Here is a 16,461-nt window from a genome sequence, read left to right as displayed (position 1 = left end):
GAGAGTTAAAAAATGTTCAACTTTGGTTGAAACTGTGCACTCGCAGGAATCTCCACACATTCATTATTTGTGGCGGCTCACCATGATTAAAGTAGGCCGTGTTGTCAGCTCGTTTCCAATTAAAGAAGCTAGAACTGGCTCCAAAAGTCACTCGATGACATCATATGCTTATTTGCATGTTGGTGACATCATCACGCATTAATAGAAGCAATAAAACTTTGCTGAATTAGATTAAAAAAGAAAAATCCTCAGAAAAATATTTGAATACCATGAGAGCTATGGTTGTTGCACTAGAGTTCACCATTTTCTTGCACTTCCACACCAGAGAGTGAAAGCTTAACTTTAACAATAGAATCTCAGTACAATTGCATCTCCTCTTATCCTAATGCATGGCACAGGACCCTCCACTACTGACAAAACAGGCATTAACTGCAATTAATCGGGGCAGTATGCATGGTAAAGAATCACAATATATTTCTCTCTTTTTTTCCTGATGGTCGGAGTAAGTTTTTAGATTTGTCGCTAGTCACTGTTTACAGATAAAGTTGTCAAAATGGTCTGAATTGTCTATTATTTGAGCTGAATCATTCATTAGGAGTGCCTCTTGAATATATACGCCGTTCAGTTATTGACTGCACCACAGTCTCACAGCACAGAGTGTACTCTGAGCATAAACGGAGCAGCAGAACGCCAAGCACAAAGAAAGTGAAACTTAACCATTCATTGTGCTGGGTCTAAAAGTCTGCAGCAGCCGCTCCTCTCTCCTCTCTTCAACCACTGATCTTTTCAGCTCAGACTTGATTGACTGATCAATTATCCACCTCACAACTCAAACTCCTCAGGCGGAACAGACAGCCTATCATAAAGACCAACCATCACATCTTACATGAATCATCTTACATCTTATAAGAGCACGATGGAGAAGCATGTTAACATACTATTTATTCATCTTTCCTCTTACACAAAATCTCATGAACCCCCACAAACTAGTACTTTGAGTTTGAGGGGGCTCATCAAGGATTATTATTAAAAAAATAATTTAATTGAATGAGTTTATGTTTAAAAATACACAGAATTATTGTTTGTAAATGATTGTTTTTTTTTAACTGTGGTATCAAACTGCGTATTAAGAATCGTAGAATTTCATTGATATTGGCATCAGCTGCTGAATTTCTGGTATCATGACACTTGACAAATGCAATATGTGATAATGACTGAATTTAGCATTGTTATGTACTGACATGAAATGTACAGAACACAAAGGAAAGTTAAGGACAGGTTGTGTGATTACTAAAAAAATAAAAAATGAGGCTGTTATTCAGAATTGTAAATTTTAATGAAAACAGTTAGAAAATTAGTTTGGTAGATACTTTAGTTGTGCATGTGTACATACCTGTGGTGTCCAGGTTATGGCCAGAGGGACAGGCAGGTCAGCTGAGCATTCAGGAGCCCCTGCCGGGTGCTGTGGGTGCACAAGATAAGACAGTTATGTAGAAAATTAAAAAAAAAAAAAGTAAAAAACAAAAACCAGATCTGATCTTTCATGCAGGAAAAGATTTTTAAATCTGACCTCTATATGTGCTTATGTGCTTATTATTTGAAGAATGTTATTATGTAGAAATGTATAGTAAACCTTGGCTTTAGATCTGGTTTTTTTTTATTTGTTGCCATAACCTCTTTAAGTCCTTAATGAGAAGCTTTGGTCAGTAAATAGGAACCAGATTTCCTCTTCCCGTTCACCTTCAACATCAAGCTACTTTCTGTCCTTTCCCTGTGCTCCTCCTCCCTCACTCCCCTGCCATCCAAGCCTCTATGTGTCCATGCCAGTGCTGCCTCCTCCCTGGCTGTGCCCGGTGAGGGATGACCTGGCGCTGGATCTGGTGGAAGCAGCTGGAACGCAGGAAGGACTCCGAGCTATTTTTTACCCGTTGCCAGAGGGGTGAGGAGGGCCAGGTGGGCAGGTGGACACAGAGTGGGGTCCCAGCACCCTCCCTTGTCACCAGTGGATGTCATCTGGGCTTAGGTAAGCACCACCTCACTGGGCCTGGAATACGCAGTCCCACTGTGAGATACTTACACTCCTGCCAGCTACGAGAAGCTCCCCTCCCCAAAGACTTTAAGAAAAGAGTTTCAGAGACATAGAGATGTGTACCTTTACCTATCAAAGTAAAAGTGTACTTTTTTGAAGTATTAGTTTTTAAAATGTTTACTTTTATTACAGTTCCTTGCACTGCAAATGTTCAGACATCTTCCATTCATAACATCTTTAGTTTCCAGTCACGGGGAAACGTGCAAAATGCCGTCTTCTAAAGTTTTTTGTTACTTGAGTCAGCCTTACACAAACAAAAATATACATAATTATTCTTATAAAATATTTTGGTTGAATATATACTGAGCCTTTTTTTTGTTCGCTTGTTTGTAATTTTGGATGTCAATTTATCACTTAAAATAACATTGCGCTCACTTTTATGGTAAACCAAGATATTTAGTAATCCCGAGGTATGTTTACCAGGTATGTTTCCCAATACCGTACAAGCACTCCTCTTTCAATAAAACTCATTGTATGTAGTGCACAGCACGCACCATTAGAGCTCAGTCTCCGGTCTCCACTGGTGGAACAGGCATTTAAGCTCAAACACACCACAACATTTAGTGGTGGAGGGAGAAGTTACAGGACTGTGAACAGCTGGCAGGCAGCATGCAGAGAGAGACTCTTTTTTTACATGTAACTTGGTGAATAAAAGATTAATTTAGACTTTCAACCCAACGACTTTGAGACGAGGGAACCGTAGGTGCTAAAATGGTAACTCAATTCTTGGTTTTAAGACTCATTCCTTGGGTGTCACTGTCCCAGCTATAACTTTGATAAGTACAATATTGTCCTAACTGAAAGAAGTGATGGCTAGTGCCGTGGAAATTGAAACCAAGCTGTAATAAACTGAAATTATCCTTTAAGGTTAACATGAGGCAATTATGTCTAACTGTTGTGAAATTTGAACTAAAAGTCTTAGGACAGTAGTGATTCTTATAATGGGTCCTGAAGACTCGTGATATCCTTGAGCCTATTAGGAGGCGTTACCAGCAACATGAGGAGCACTTTTATGTCTAAATAATTGAATTCACACTCCATTGTCAGACTTGAGAATACAGAAGTCTACTTCAGTATACTCTGACTACTACAAAGTCCAGTCTACAGTTGGATACTAAAATCAACCAAAACCATTATGGCACAAAATATCATTAAACGCACTTTGTCACCTTGTATCTGATAATTTGGAGATCTGTGACATGCAAACATTTCAGCCGCTCTGTATTACAGTTATTTCCCCAGCCTACATTTACTTTAACCTACAGTAGTAAAGGTTTTTTTTTGTAGTTCTCTCGTCAGCAGCGAGCAGAGACAGCGGCTATGCAGATTGAGTGTGGGTGTATTGGTTTTCTCTATGCGCAGAGGAAGGTTTTCCATCACGCTGAGGTCTATGTGGAGATGTTTTATCTGTGCTACATCTCAGTCACAGCGGGTTATCATGTCTCTCCACACCCTCTCCAGTTTGACCTAGATTTAGGGGCGCAGATGTAAATCACTGATTTGCTATCAGCAAATTGAACATCCCATATGCGTTTGGTGAAGTCGGCCTGTTTGGATTTGGATTGGCTGTAGGTCAACATCAAGCTGTAGAGTATTCCATTTGATGATGAATAATTTGCAGTGTGAAAATTATCCAGTCCTTACAGTAAACTGTGTGTGCTTCTGTGTGTGTGGGTGTGTGTGAGTGTGTGTGTGTGTGTGTGTGTGTGTCTTACCGTAGTCTTGAGTTTAATAGTGAGGGTGTGCTGCCTTCCAGAGGAGTCCTCTGCCTTCAGCCTCAGCGTTCGAAACTCTGTGTCTATGAAGAGCAGCCTGGAGATACATACACAGTAAATCAACATCCATTCACAGAGAAGGGTACACGACACTGTAAACTGACAGCAGCCATCATCCATCATTACTCGCAGCTGCAGAGAGCAATATTAAGACATCAACTTCTGCCTTTAGATTTATCACTCCCCGTACCAACCTGGTGACATTACATCAGGCTACTGCTCCACAAACAGGGAGCACATAACTACGGGCTTTTCTTCCCCAAATTCTAATTAGCATTCTTCTACAGTGAGTGCCTTTTTAATGCTCTAATGGAGGGATATAGCAAAACTAATCATACTGATGCTGGGAGCATTATTTTCATCCTGAGTCACCACAGAACACCCTGGATTTGATGCTTTTTCATAAAACTGTATGCAAACATACTGGCTGTATGCACACTGTAAATTGCACAGTAATAACTAATCTGACGGCTCTTCAGTCAGCACATCACCTGACCGATAAGCGGCAACTGGAGTGACTGCACATTTTGTTATGCAATACAATAAGACTGCTATTTCACATGAATCCACATGGGTGCATGCAAATAATAATAATAACTATAATGCACATAGAGATTTGCTCAAATAAACACCCTTTATGTGCCAATTCAAAAATAACACAAATGTCTAATTAATTAATAATTATTCTCCAACAGTCCCCGACTTCTGAATAGTTCGTGGTTACCTTCCCCTCCAAGAGCTGCTTAACCTGAAATAATGTCAATGTTCTGGGTTTTAAAGGTCTACTGTATCGTCACTTGTACGTCGCTTTGGATAAAAGCGTCTGCTAAATGAAATTGTAGAATTGTAGAATTGTATAGGATTTACTGACATCTAGTGGTGAGGTTGCAGACTGCAACAAACTGAAACTTCTCCCATGTGCCAAGTATGTAGGAGAACTCTGGTGACCAACGTGAAAATGCAAATGGTCCTATCCAGAGGCAGTGTTTAATCTCTCTTATTTCTATTCTCTTAAAACATTGGGAGAAATGAAATGACCAATTTGGTAAGACATGTTCCACAAATTGCAAGAAATTTAACCTAAATATTTGTTTTTAAAAGGGTAGAGGGTTATCAGAAAATATTTTTTCAAAACTAGGTAAAAAATCTAAGAAAACTATAATAATAATAACAATAATAATATTTTAATAATAATAATAAGATTCTTTTTTTGGGCTTTTATTGTCTTTAACTGACAGGACAGTGAGAGTGTGAAAGGGGGAGAGAGAGAGGGGGAGACATGCAGCAAAGGGCCGGGGCTGGATTTGAACCCACGGCCGCTGCAGCGAGGATACAGCCTCTGTACATGGTGCGCCACTCTATCCACTGAGCCATCAGACACCCCATAATTTTTATTTTTAAACTTTTTTTGTGCTAATTTTTTAACCATGTCTTGTTTTGATTTGAAAGATATCAAATCTAAAATCAAATACAAAGATTCATGTTTTAGTCATTTTGCCCAGGTTGGGTGAAGTCTGGATTTCGAGTTGCTTAAAGACAATTTGACAGGACACAACTGGCTGCTGACAGGAACAGACCTCAGCCCAACGTCACTCTGCAATTTCGGAGTAAAAATGCAACACTAACACAACTTTAGCAGTTACAGGGAGCTGATTAAAGCTTTCATAAAATAATGTGTCTCGCTGTGACCTAAAGATGGGTTCACATTTTCAAGCTTGAGTCAACCTGTAAATCAGACCCTCTCCTTCCCGAGCTAATTATAACCTATTGAGGCTGAGGACAAAAACACTGATCTGCACCAACACTGCTGTCAGATTTACTGCTGCTCGGGCACACAACGAGGGAGTCACTTCCTCCCCCTCTCAAGTCCTTCTCTAGTCTACTGAGACCCGTAGACAAAAGACCGATCTGAGACAAAGGATTTGGACAGTCCCTCTCCAGATTTACAGTACATTACGATGGACGCTCTGTGCCGAGGCTGACATGGCTGTATATCTGCGGAGGATTTATGGAGTGTGTTAGAGTGGAGTGATGTGAGCAGTGTGCTTGGGGATGACACACACACACTTAGGGAAGTGATGGAATGATGGGAGACGGTTTCCAATGTGTCCGATTCATAAAAGTGTCTGGCTCGATCACATTTGCAGTCAAATGACGACGAAGGGCAACGGTGCTCAAGTGTCATACGCACGCTAACATCTACACACACACAAACACACAATATCATGTCGATTCTGCTGTGTCCCTTTCTTGAACGCTGACCCGATTCGTCTCCGCACCTACACTTACTCAATTTCACCATCTCTTTATCTCTAAAATCATCTACATATTGAGATCTCCCACACTATCTCCTCATACACACACGTCAATACTGATATCAGTGTCGCCTATCAGGCCTAAATCATCTAACTGCAGCTCAGAACTTCTTGAATCAACGTGGGTTACTTCATATCCTCAGGTACACATTTACAAAGAGTGCAGCCCCGTAAAATACCCATTACTGCTAACAACAATAAATACACAAATCCGTCAAGCATGACCGCTTAATAGACCTATGCAAGTGAAGGAAGTGACAAGCATCCAAATGAACAAATCAATAAATAACGGGTTGAATCATTGAAATAAATTGCCGGCGATTTGTAGAACACATGAATAAAAAGTCTGCCGGTTCTCTCGAAAGGAAAAATCTGCTTCTTTTTATTTCTGCAGTGACATCTGAGTAAATCACTGCGTGTTCCTTTGTGTGTCTGCAGACTGTTAGGTAGGTCTAATGGGCAAAAACACAGTGCAATGATTTTGCAGGTTTTAAAAAAAAATCCAGATATTGGACATTATAACACCTTTTTTAAAGCCACCTGGAATTAAATCAATGTTTTAACACCCACTATGTTACCTGCAGCAGACACGTTACCTGAGCATGACTATATATTTGCTGTGTGTGTTGAGTGGGGTTTGATATCTCTGTATTCAATCCAAATCAAGTACAGATCTGCTTGTTGGATCCAAATCTTTTCTTGTGTCCTTGACCGTTCTAAGTGATTCTAATTGAAAATCTCTGAACTTTTCAGAAAGGCAGTTCTGTCGTCACTGCAGCTCTTTTAGCTACTGACTATATCTTGATGAAATACACATCATCTGACGATTAAAAAAAAAACATCCATTGTTTCATATTATGCTATATCGTTTATTTCGTCATCTGACAACGCTTTGTGTCCATCCTCATGGCTGAGGGGGCGTCTACACAAGGCCGAAACCGAGCTGGGTCCTTCAAACTAAAAGCACCATGGTTTCCTCTTCCATTTATTTAATTATAACAATACTTTAGTTAACTTTACTATGACAGTACTTTATTTAACTATAAACTTTACTTCATCTAACATTATAACAGTGGTTTATTCAAGTTAATTATGACAGTAATTCATGTAACTATATTTTATGGCAGTAGCTACTATATCTGTAACTGCAGGTCATTTAATAATTTTGTATTTTAGTAGTTTACAGCAGTTTAGAGTCGAATTGAAAACATTGGGATATGTATCGTGTATCGCGATATAGCCTAAAAATATTGTGACATTATTTTAAAGCCATATCGTCCCAAAATAATTCAACAATGCATAACAGAGTACACAAGTAAAACCTTAAAAGTGTGGTATCACCAGTGGATATATGGACAAATAAGCAAGTATTGCTGGCATATCAGCCAATTTCTAAGTGGATATATAAGTTGTAAACAATAAATGAGTAAAATGAAAAGGAGGAAAAAGGACAAAAAGAGATATAAAATTCAGTTGTGTTTCATAAGAAGATAAAATGTAAGCTGAACCACTTATTTCATTCTGCAATAAGAGGACAAGTCCGCTCAGTCCTCAGTAGCGACCATCTTTAACAAACCCTATCAGCTGAGCAAAAGTCTCATCGGTGCATCACTTACACACACATCTCCATCTCCTCTCCTCTGAGGTCTTGCACCTAGGATGGCAGGGACGAGCTGCCGCCCCTACTTGGCCATGATGGAAACAGCGTGACAGTCAGACGTCCTGCTGGGAAGACTGATGAGAGCATCCCATTTGCAACTCCACAGCCAAGTGAGCTGCTTCCAGACAGCGCACAACACGCACATTTGTGCTCGTGTGCATGTCTCTCAATTTTTGTGTGTGTGTGTGTGTTGACAAAGTGATTAATGAACAATGAGATCAACACATATGTACTGTTGTGTGTGTTGCATGAGAAATTTACATGCAAAACCATGGCGCGCACATGGTACAGGGAATAGAGGACGGTGTAAGTCACGTGCACAAAAACAATGCATGTGCAAATCAAGTGCAGAAACACACTAATCTTTTAAAGCACAGAGACACCTATGTATTAATTAGCTTGGTTTGCAGTCTTACTGTGCTAACCAGGACATTCTCATTACTTACTGGATGTAACTGCATAAATCCCAATACTATCTGTGATTGCATTTACATCCCGCGATTATAGGAGTCATTTATTAGCTGGCCTAATAATGTAACACAATAAAGAAAAAAAATCAAGGTTAGTGTTTAATCCCTCAGCTCTGAGTCTGGTAGGCCCCAACAAAGCTCCACTGTCAGAGTGCTGCTATAACTGGCCTCAGAAGAGCAGCAACACAGTGTGACAGAGTGATAACACCGTGATAAGAAGAGACTTACACCGAGAGGGCTGTGAACATGGAGTGCCAGCTGTGCCCGTAATGAGCCCTGGAGCTTCCAGGGCCACGTTTTGGGGCCACCAAGTGATGGCGGCTGACCTACTTGACCTCATTTTCCATTAATTAACACATGGTATGCCATCTCCAGCCAATTAAGATGACCACACTCTCAAATGCAGAAATGGAGACACACTGGGGGAGAGAGAGAGACAGAGAAAGACTCACTTACCTGGCCCAATCAGCAGACAGAATTACAGCTGAAAACCCCTGGTGGCTATTAGCACGGCCCATACCAATTAAGACGCTAAGCGAATCTCGAGTGCTTTGGAGATTGAGGCCCACTGTGTATAATGCCTCCTAACCGTAACACGACACTGAAAATGATGTTGGTCCCATTTCCAGCATAAAGCATACCTTCACCCCCCCTCCTCCTATTAAAACCTGAGAGTCTTCAATTAGAGCCATTTGCATTTTGCTAATATCATAATTGTAGCCGTGGTCATTAATAGGAAAGTGGAAAATGAGTGTAGTAGTCAAGGCTTAATCCGAGCTGGGGGAGAATAGAGATCTTCCTACTAGCCACCACTACCCTCCACCCCCACCCTCCCCTCCTTCTCTCCTGATGAGTGCAGACGACGGTATTAGCTGGGCCTGTCATCGCACGTGGGCTCGGAGTTATTAAATGTGACCTGGATTTAACTATAACTCAATAACTAAAAATAAGGAAGTCATTAAGAGCCATTTGTTAATGTGGAGCTGTGTTGTTGCAGGCTCTCCAATCAGTTTAGACGGCTGGGGGACAAAAACAAGGGCTGCTCCATATAGCTGTTTAAAAGCACAGGAGGTTTCCAGCCATATATAAACACCACAATATGTTAATCTTACCTCTGGGGAAAATACACACAAAGAGTAAAAAAACAAAACACAAAACCCTATATCAACTACTTACAGTTTGAACAATAAACTGCCTTGGTTGCTGAGTTGCTCACAATTGCCTATTTTTGGCCCACAAACTCTGAGGTGCACAGTAGGTCCCTATGTACTGTAGCTTCTGTCTTATAAAGGCAAAAAAAAGCAAAAAAAAAGCAAAAAAAAAAACAGAGTTTATATCTTGATCATCCTAAAGCAAGATTCATCAGTGAGCACCTCTGTATGCAAAGTACTTTCAGACTATCCTCGGACCATGTAAGTGGGGATGGGAGCATAGAAATGAAAGTTTACGTCAGCGTCACCACAATATTGAAGAAGACAAGACTTGCTTCAAAACTAGGGATGTCCCGATCATGTTTTTTTTTGTCCCTGATCAGAGTCATTTAACATTGAGTGTCTGCTGATCCGATACTTGTATTTTTCTAAATAATACAGCTGCCCGGAGCACACTTAAAACTTAATTAACTTGATTTCATTACTTGCAGCGGCTTAGTGAGTGAGGCTAGTCTCCCCCTCTCTTCTCTGAGCAGGGTGGAGAAACACCGTGCGCTACAGTTGAAGGCAAAACGAGATACTCACACTGAGCTGAAACAAAACGAGTGCTTGTTACTTTGGTAAAAAATGTAAATAAACAGTCTCATACTGCGTTTTTGTTTATGGTGTGTGGTGTTTTGCAGCAAGCAGCTGCTCTTACACACACAAAGAAATTAAATAGTGGGGAAACAGAGACAGCTGAGTGGAGGAGAGTTGAAAAGGGTGGACTCTGTGTTGCTGTGCATGAAAGTAAAAACACCTATGTGAGATCTAACATAAAACAAAGGATAGTTTGCATGAAAAGCTAAATATTCCTGATCCTGATCAATTAAAAAAAACGCCTGGATAGGCCCCAAGTCCGATGCTTAAAATCGTATCAGGAAATGCCTACTATAAATAAATGCAAGTAAATGTGGGAGCAGCAGTTTGTCTGGATAAAAAGCATGATAATGTTTCTATTTCTCCTCAATTGCAATAAGTTATTTTTATAGTCAAGGATTTATAATCTGCATGTAGTAGAAACTAGCATTAATGCCTTGTGGTTGTATGCCTCTGCAAACAAGCTAAACTTACAGTTTACATCCATGAAAACATGGCTGCTTCAGACACATCTAACCCCCTCAATAGGACAGAGGATCTTTAAAATCAGCTAAGTTTCAAAGTGGACAACCAAGATTAGTATCACCAATTCAGTATCTGACCAAATGTCTCCGCTTCTGTTTCTGAGATAAAATGCAGAGTAATAGAAAGCAAAGTGTTTCTACAAAACAGTATGATGTCACAGTAAAGCTGACCTTTGATCTTTTGCATATAAAATGTTGTCACTTCATCATTTTATCCAGTTTGACATTTGCGTAATTTATACACTAATTTTGTCATAATTAGTGTATAATTCTTGAGTTATGGCCAAAAACATGCTTTGTGAGGTCACAGTGACCTTAGATCACCAAATTCTAATCAGTTCACTGTGACGTCTAAGTTAAGGATTGTGTCAAAGTTGAGGAAATTCTCTCAAGATGTTCTTCGGATAGCGTGCTCACATAAATGAGACAGACAAGGCCACAGAAATCTTGACTTTTAACTTCCAAAATGTAATCAGGTCATTGTTGAGTTCAAGTAGATGTTTGTGTCAAATCTGAAGAAATTCTCTCAAGGGGTTCTTGAGATATCACGTTCACGAGAATGGGATGTACGGACGTATGCATGGAAGTAAAGCCACGAACATCACGTTCATCATGGTTTCCAAACCATCACTTTCCAAAACTGTGACTTCAGAGCAGTTAGTAGAAGCAGTGATCAGACAGAGCTGAGTGACAACTGGAGCTGCATGAATACTTTGTCAGATATGTGAAGGTGACATGAAACAATATGTCGATTTAACAATTCATCCATGGACAGAAAATTAATCTGCAGTATCTAATCTGTAATAGTCCAGAGAATTTACAGCGAGCAAGTGGGAATGTTGATCATGAGGCTGTTATCATAAGGCTCACGCAAAACCAGAAAAAAACCTGTCCCCCCCTAGGGTTTTTGTGATTGTTGCAGTCTGAAAATGACTGATTTCAGGACAGCTTTTAAAAAAATGTGATGCAGTTTTTTTAGGTGCTTTTTCTATAATAATCAGAATTATAATGTCCAGTGTTCTGAAGTGGTGTGTCATAGTTTGTTTTGCATGTTTTGAAATGTTGTGTCGTCACCATAAAAGACACTTTGAAACTTGAGGAAATGGGATTATTTCTTTTAAAAACATGGGAAGAAAGAAACGAGCAACTAAATGAGAAATAACCTAAACATTTGAAAACATAACAAAAAAAATGAGATTTTACCTATTCTAGATATCCAAATTTGCGGTTAAGTTCAGACAGACAGTAATTGGACAGAATTGCAAGATGGTGCAGAATTCACAGGGATTGTTGTCTTTTAATGCAAAGTTTAGTGATTGTGAATTGTATTTTGTCTCCTTTTGTTTCTCCGTCTGCAACTTTGTGTTTTCACCACTGTCTGACCAACCTGGTTAAATAAATGTTTAATAACAATAAATAAACACAGTGGACAGGCATTGTAAAAGTGGCTACTTACTTGCCCCACCCAAGGGTCTCCATCTCAGAGATGAGCTGAGAGTAATACTGTGGAGGCGGGATCGAGCTGCTCTCAGGGCGGCTCTTCAGGCCCACTTCCTGCAACAGCAGAGAAAATGTTTCTTATTTGAATCCCAGAGGTTTACGCACAAAATATCACAACTCCACTATTATCTTTCTACTAAAAGCAAACTACATAAATACAGCAAAACGGAATGAAGGCCAATGGGTCTTACACCTTGTTTGTGGCAAGCACATAGGTTGATACATTTTTCATTAATCTAACAAAATATACATGTACATCTGTGCCTCAAAATCAAGGCTATTGATAGCGCCTGAAGGTTCCCATTTACTTTCTATTCACAAGGCAACAATGTCAAAGTGACCGCGCCAACCACTGTGTCATTCTCCTCCTTACCAAGACGGTCTTCAGCTCCAGAATGAAACTGACAAGATCAGCCGACTGCTGCAGCCTCTGTGAGGAGTCAAACAAGAGAGAAAAGACATCCTTGAATGGGAGGATAATGAAGTGACAGTGTCTATTTTTTTCCTCTAGCCAGCCATTCAAATCAAACACAGTGTTTGTGATTAATGGGGGCTGCCACCAGCTTTAATAATTAATGATAGCTTAAAGGCTGTGAAAATAATGAACTTTGCAGCCCGGGGTGAAATATCAATCTCATCCAAATAACCCTGAGGGGCAGCATAACAAATAGGGACATTTTCCAGGCGATGTTAATTAAACAGTGAAAAATATTTTTCTCTGCTTCTGAGTGAGGCGAGCCTGATGGGTGACAGGGAGTACAAGAACGACGGCGAGGCACGATGCAGGGAACACAAAGGAGCCAAAATGACGTGACAAAAAATATAAAACACAGCGAAATCAACCTCATTTCAATAAGAGCTGGCAGACACAACACAACAAAAAAATATTATGATGCAATTTGAAGAAAAATGCAACTGTGATGTATGTGTTTGGGGCTGTATGTAGAGTTTACCTGCTTCACTATGTGCTCATACCCATGCAACAGGTGTTTTAACTGCCAACAGCAGTGAAGCCTGCAAGAACAATATTATATATAATTAAAAGATATTACATGAAGCACATTATGCAGCGGCTGATTCTCCTTTGTGATATACTGGCTTGAAATTTGACATATCAATTTGTAAAAGGTGCATGATTTCTGACAACATTGATATGCCTAAGTAGGTGTGGTATATTTTAATAAGACTTGAGATGATCATTTATACCTGGCCTGTTTAAGTTGGTGATCCGGTGGTAGCAGTATTCTCACCCTAAAGTCTTGTTCCTGTGAGAATCATATCATGACAGGCACAAAACAATATTAAAGACCAGTGCAAAAGTCACAAGTGAAACGCCAGCCAGCTGATTTATTCAATAACCTCTAAAACTGTATGATAAAATAACCACGTGGCCTGCAGAACTCCACAGAGAAATGTAACAATGCATAAAAAATGCATATTGATAACAACAAAACTTTGAACGACACCTGAATCAGCATTATCAACTTTTCAATTCAGCCTAAATTCTACATAAAAAGTAACAACTGTTATATTTAATATTGCTTTTTACAGCTGCACTTAGTTCAACCATCGCTGTAATAACGCTGCTGCAAACGGGATAGAACATAGCGGTGCGTCTTCAGTTTATGAGCGTGCAAATTCAAAACAAAAGTTCACAAAACAAACATTTTTCGACCGGTCCGATGCATTTCACGTATGCCGAATTTACAAGCGGTTGGAGAACATTTGTGGAACGTCTGACGTTCTATTCTAACAAGCATGTAAATGTGTCCATGGCAAGGGATCATTAAACGGACTAAATTGTGAATGTTGTTCAGAGATAACAAGCAAGAAAAATGATAACACCACTGACAGATTTACTCACCTGGACTGTGATGAATCCGTCATAAACAGTTTTCTCCTTGTTGAGAGGTAAAAGCAGTGGGTTGTCTTTTACCAGTGAACTCTCCATCGCTCTGTTATTGAAGGTAAGACAGTCAAACTTAGAGGTAACTGTTAACTCAGAGGGACTGCTTCCTTAGCTAATATTAGCAAGGATAGGATATTCTAGCGCTGCTTTTACAATTTTTAAACAACTCGGCGAACATTTGAACTTACATAATTCAATTACGGCTGTTAAATTACAGTTAACAGTTACGGACAAATTTAAGGCTGTAACTTCCTCATCCAGCCCGCCATGGAAAACAAAACAAACAACGTCACACGGCTAGCTGCCTTCACTGACCTAAAAAAACATCGGAATTCAGACAGAATCACTAGTTGGTGTGCCGTGTAAATAATATCCTGTTGTGTTTATAGTTGTTGTATATTCATTGTCTAACTGTATGAGTTGCAGTGATAACATGGTACATTGAGTCATTTTTTGTAACCACAGAAGGCACTTTTAGAGGAGTCTTTGATTCATAACTTTAAAAGAATGCTTACTGACCTGGGGCATTTGAACGTTGCATTGGCTTCAACATAAAGTAGCTATCAAAAATAAGTTTTTAGAGCATTTCACAGTCACAGTAAACTGAATGAAGTTGCCTTTACTCTTCTGTTTTTATTAGGCTTACCTATATGTATCTCTACTGATCTTTCACTGTCCTTTGCTCTGGTTATGGGTTGATGCACGGGTTGTTCTTGAAAGGAGAAAGTAACTGAATGCTGACTGGAAGATGAAAAACCAAAGCACAGTCAAATTATGATTAAAATATGCCATAAAATGTGATATCAGGTAAAAGCAGAGCATGCTCACTGGTCGCCTAAAGCTATGGAATTGCAATAGAATTGAGATATTAATAGGATAAAGACCATTTTCCTCATAACAAAGGGATTTAGAGATTCATGCAAATTCCAGATCCTCATGTTGAGGTATTCCAGGTGTCATCTTCACTTTATAAATGTCTCTCATTAAATTTCTTTCTCACTTTTCTTTTTTGGAATCATGTAATAAATTAGACAACACACTTCTTTAGTATGTGCTATAAAGACACAGAGAGTGATTCACATCCATATAAATTATTTGTAAGGTATTTTAAATTTAATTGATTGACATAAAAGATTACTTCAAAAATATTTTGTTAAACAGATAAGTAGGGCCACTTTACTATAAATCTCCATTGTAGACACTGTAGACTAGGCTTACTTCTTCTATATCTACCCACAGCCTGCCAAAATTTCTAGTTCGAGAGAGGGTGAAAATGAGGCAATATGTCTGTGGCCCCAGGCCCCCAAATCACTACATCCGCCCCTGGTAATAATAACGAGAGCTCACCACCAGCAGCTGGATGAGACACACCCCATGCGTTGCGGTGCTTCTAAATAATTCCAGTTCTGACTAAACCTGAAACTAAAACAAAGTAGTCTGTAGTAGTCCAAAGAAGTTGCTTTCTACCTCTGAATATTTGGTTGTTGGTTCACTCAGACACTGAAGTGCTGAGAGGAGGGGAACCTCCGCCCTGTTTATCTGTCTCACTGTGCCGCTGTCGGACCATCAGCTGATCCGCCATAATCAAGCGCTGTATAAGCACATATGAGTTGGTTGTCAAACAGGCTACTCATCTGTATTCTACTACCAGAGTCCTTCACTTCAGCCCGAGAGTTTTCAACGCTTCTGCTGTTGCAACGTTTAGGCATGACAGTTTGGTCAGAACGACATAAACGCGTTCAACGTCTCTGGTCGGAAAATAAGCAACAAACATGGACGCTCGAAGAAGGTTGTTTCTTCGTGGCGGATATTTTACCAAAGCAAGTAGCCCAGAGCTCCTTTGTGTTTCAGTGGCAGGACCACGCACCAAATGCTATCAGGTATGTAGCTGACCTTTTAATTCCTGTATGATATTAAATAACATTATAATTAGCTAATATTTGCTTAGCTAGCTAGCTCGGTGATCCCCCATCAATGTTGTAACATGAACGTTAGCAAGCTAACTTAACCTTGTCGGTGTTAGTATACTCCTCTGGCATGCTTTATTTGTAAAAGTTTGCTTGTTTGCTAGAGCCAAGAAATGCTAAAATGTGCAACTACTTACAGTAAATGACAGCTACTAGTAACAAAATACTTTTTTTAAAAAAAACTGTCAATTATTGACACTGTTTACATGCTTTTTTTGCTATTTCTGCTGCACTGAAATGTCACGCAAATGCCAGAACTGGGCAGCTCGGTTATCATCGAAATTTCCCACTTAATTATGACGTTTGAAGGCCGTTTATTTGCTCATAACGTGTAAAGGCGGTAAATGTTTCTGAGTAGCAACTGATGACAGCATTAACTACAAAACCAGTTTTTTTTACCAGGCTGTAAAGGCTGTATATCTCTGCTGAAAAGGTTGGGAATTTAACATGGGGCTCTATGGG

General features: G+C 39.6%; 1 protein-coding gene across 2 annotated transcripts in view; it reads right to left on the bottom strand.

Annotated features, from left to right (window-relative positions):
* fancl (FA complementation group L) overlaps nt 1-14,714 on the bottom strand; it is a 31,880-nt gene extending 17,166 nt beyond the window's left edge. Inside the window, exons 1-8 of one of the 2 annotated variants that reach the window (XM_088086552.1) lie at nt 14,679-14,714; nt 13,988-14,078; nt 13,330-13,388; nt 13,077-13,137; nt 12,497-12,553; nt 12,080-12,177; nt 3,805-3,901; nt 1,394-1,462 (exon numbers count right to left, since the gene is read on the bottom strand). In XM_088086552.1, coding sequence (XP_087942678.1) covers nt 1,394-1,462; nt 3,805-3,901; nt 12,080-12,177; nt 12,497-12,553; nt 13,077-13,137; nt 13,330-13,388; nt 13,988-14,074 — 528 coding nt within the window. In that variant the 5' untranslated portion in view covers nt 14,075-14,078; nt 14,679-14,714. Of the gene's footprint in view, nt 1-1,393; nt 1,463-3,804; nt 3,902-12,079; nt 12,178-12,496; nt 12,554-13,076; nt 13,138-13,329; nt 13,389-13,987; nt 14,079-14,220; nt 14,317-14,678 lie in introns of those variants that run through there. The other variant, XM_088086551.1, reaches the window with a different exon arrangement.
* Between the last annotated feature and the right edge of the window lie 1,747 nt (nt 14,715-16,461).

This window comes from Plectropomus leopardus, chromosome 13 (assembly GCF_026936395.1).
Source record: "Plectropomus leopardus strain MGB_pleo_1.0 chromosome 13, ASM2693639v1, whole genome shotgun sequence".
Taxonomy (NCBI): domain Eukaryota; kingdom Metazoa; phylum Chordata; class Actinopteri; order Perciformes; family Serranidae; genus Plectropomus; species Plectropomus leopardus.
Note: the sequence above shows the minus strand (reverse complement) of the source record. Positions and strands in the feature narration are given on the sequence as shown.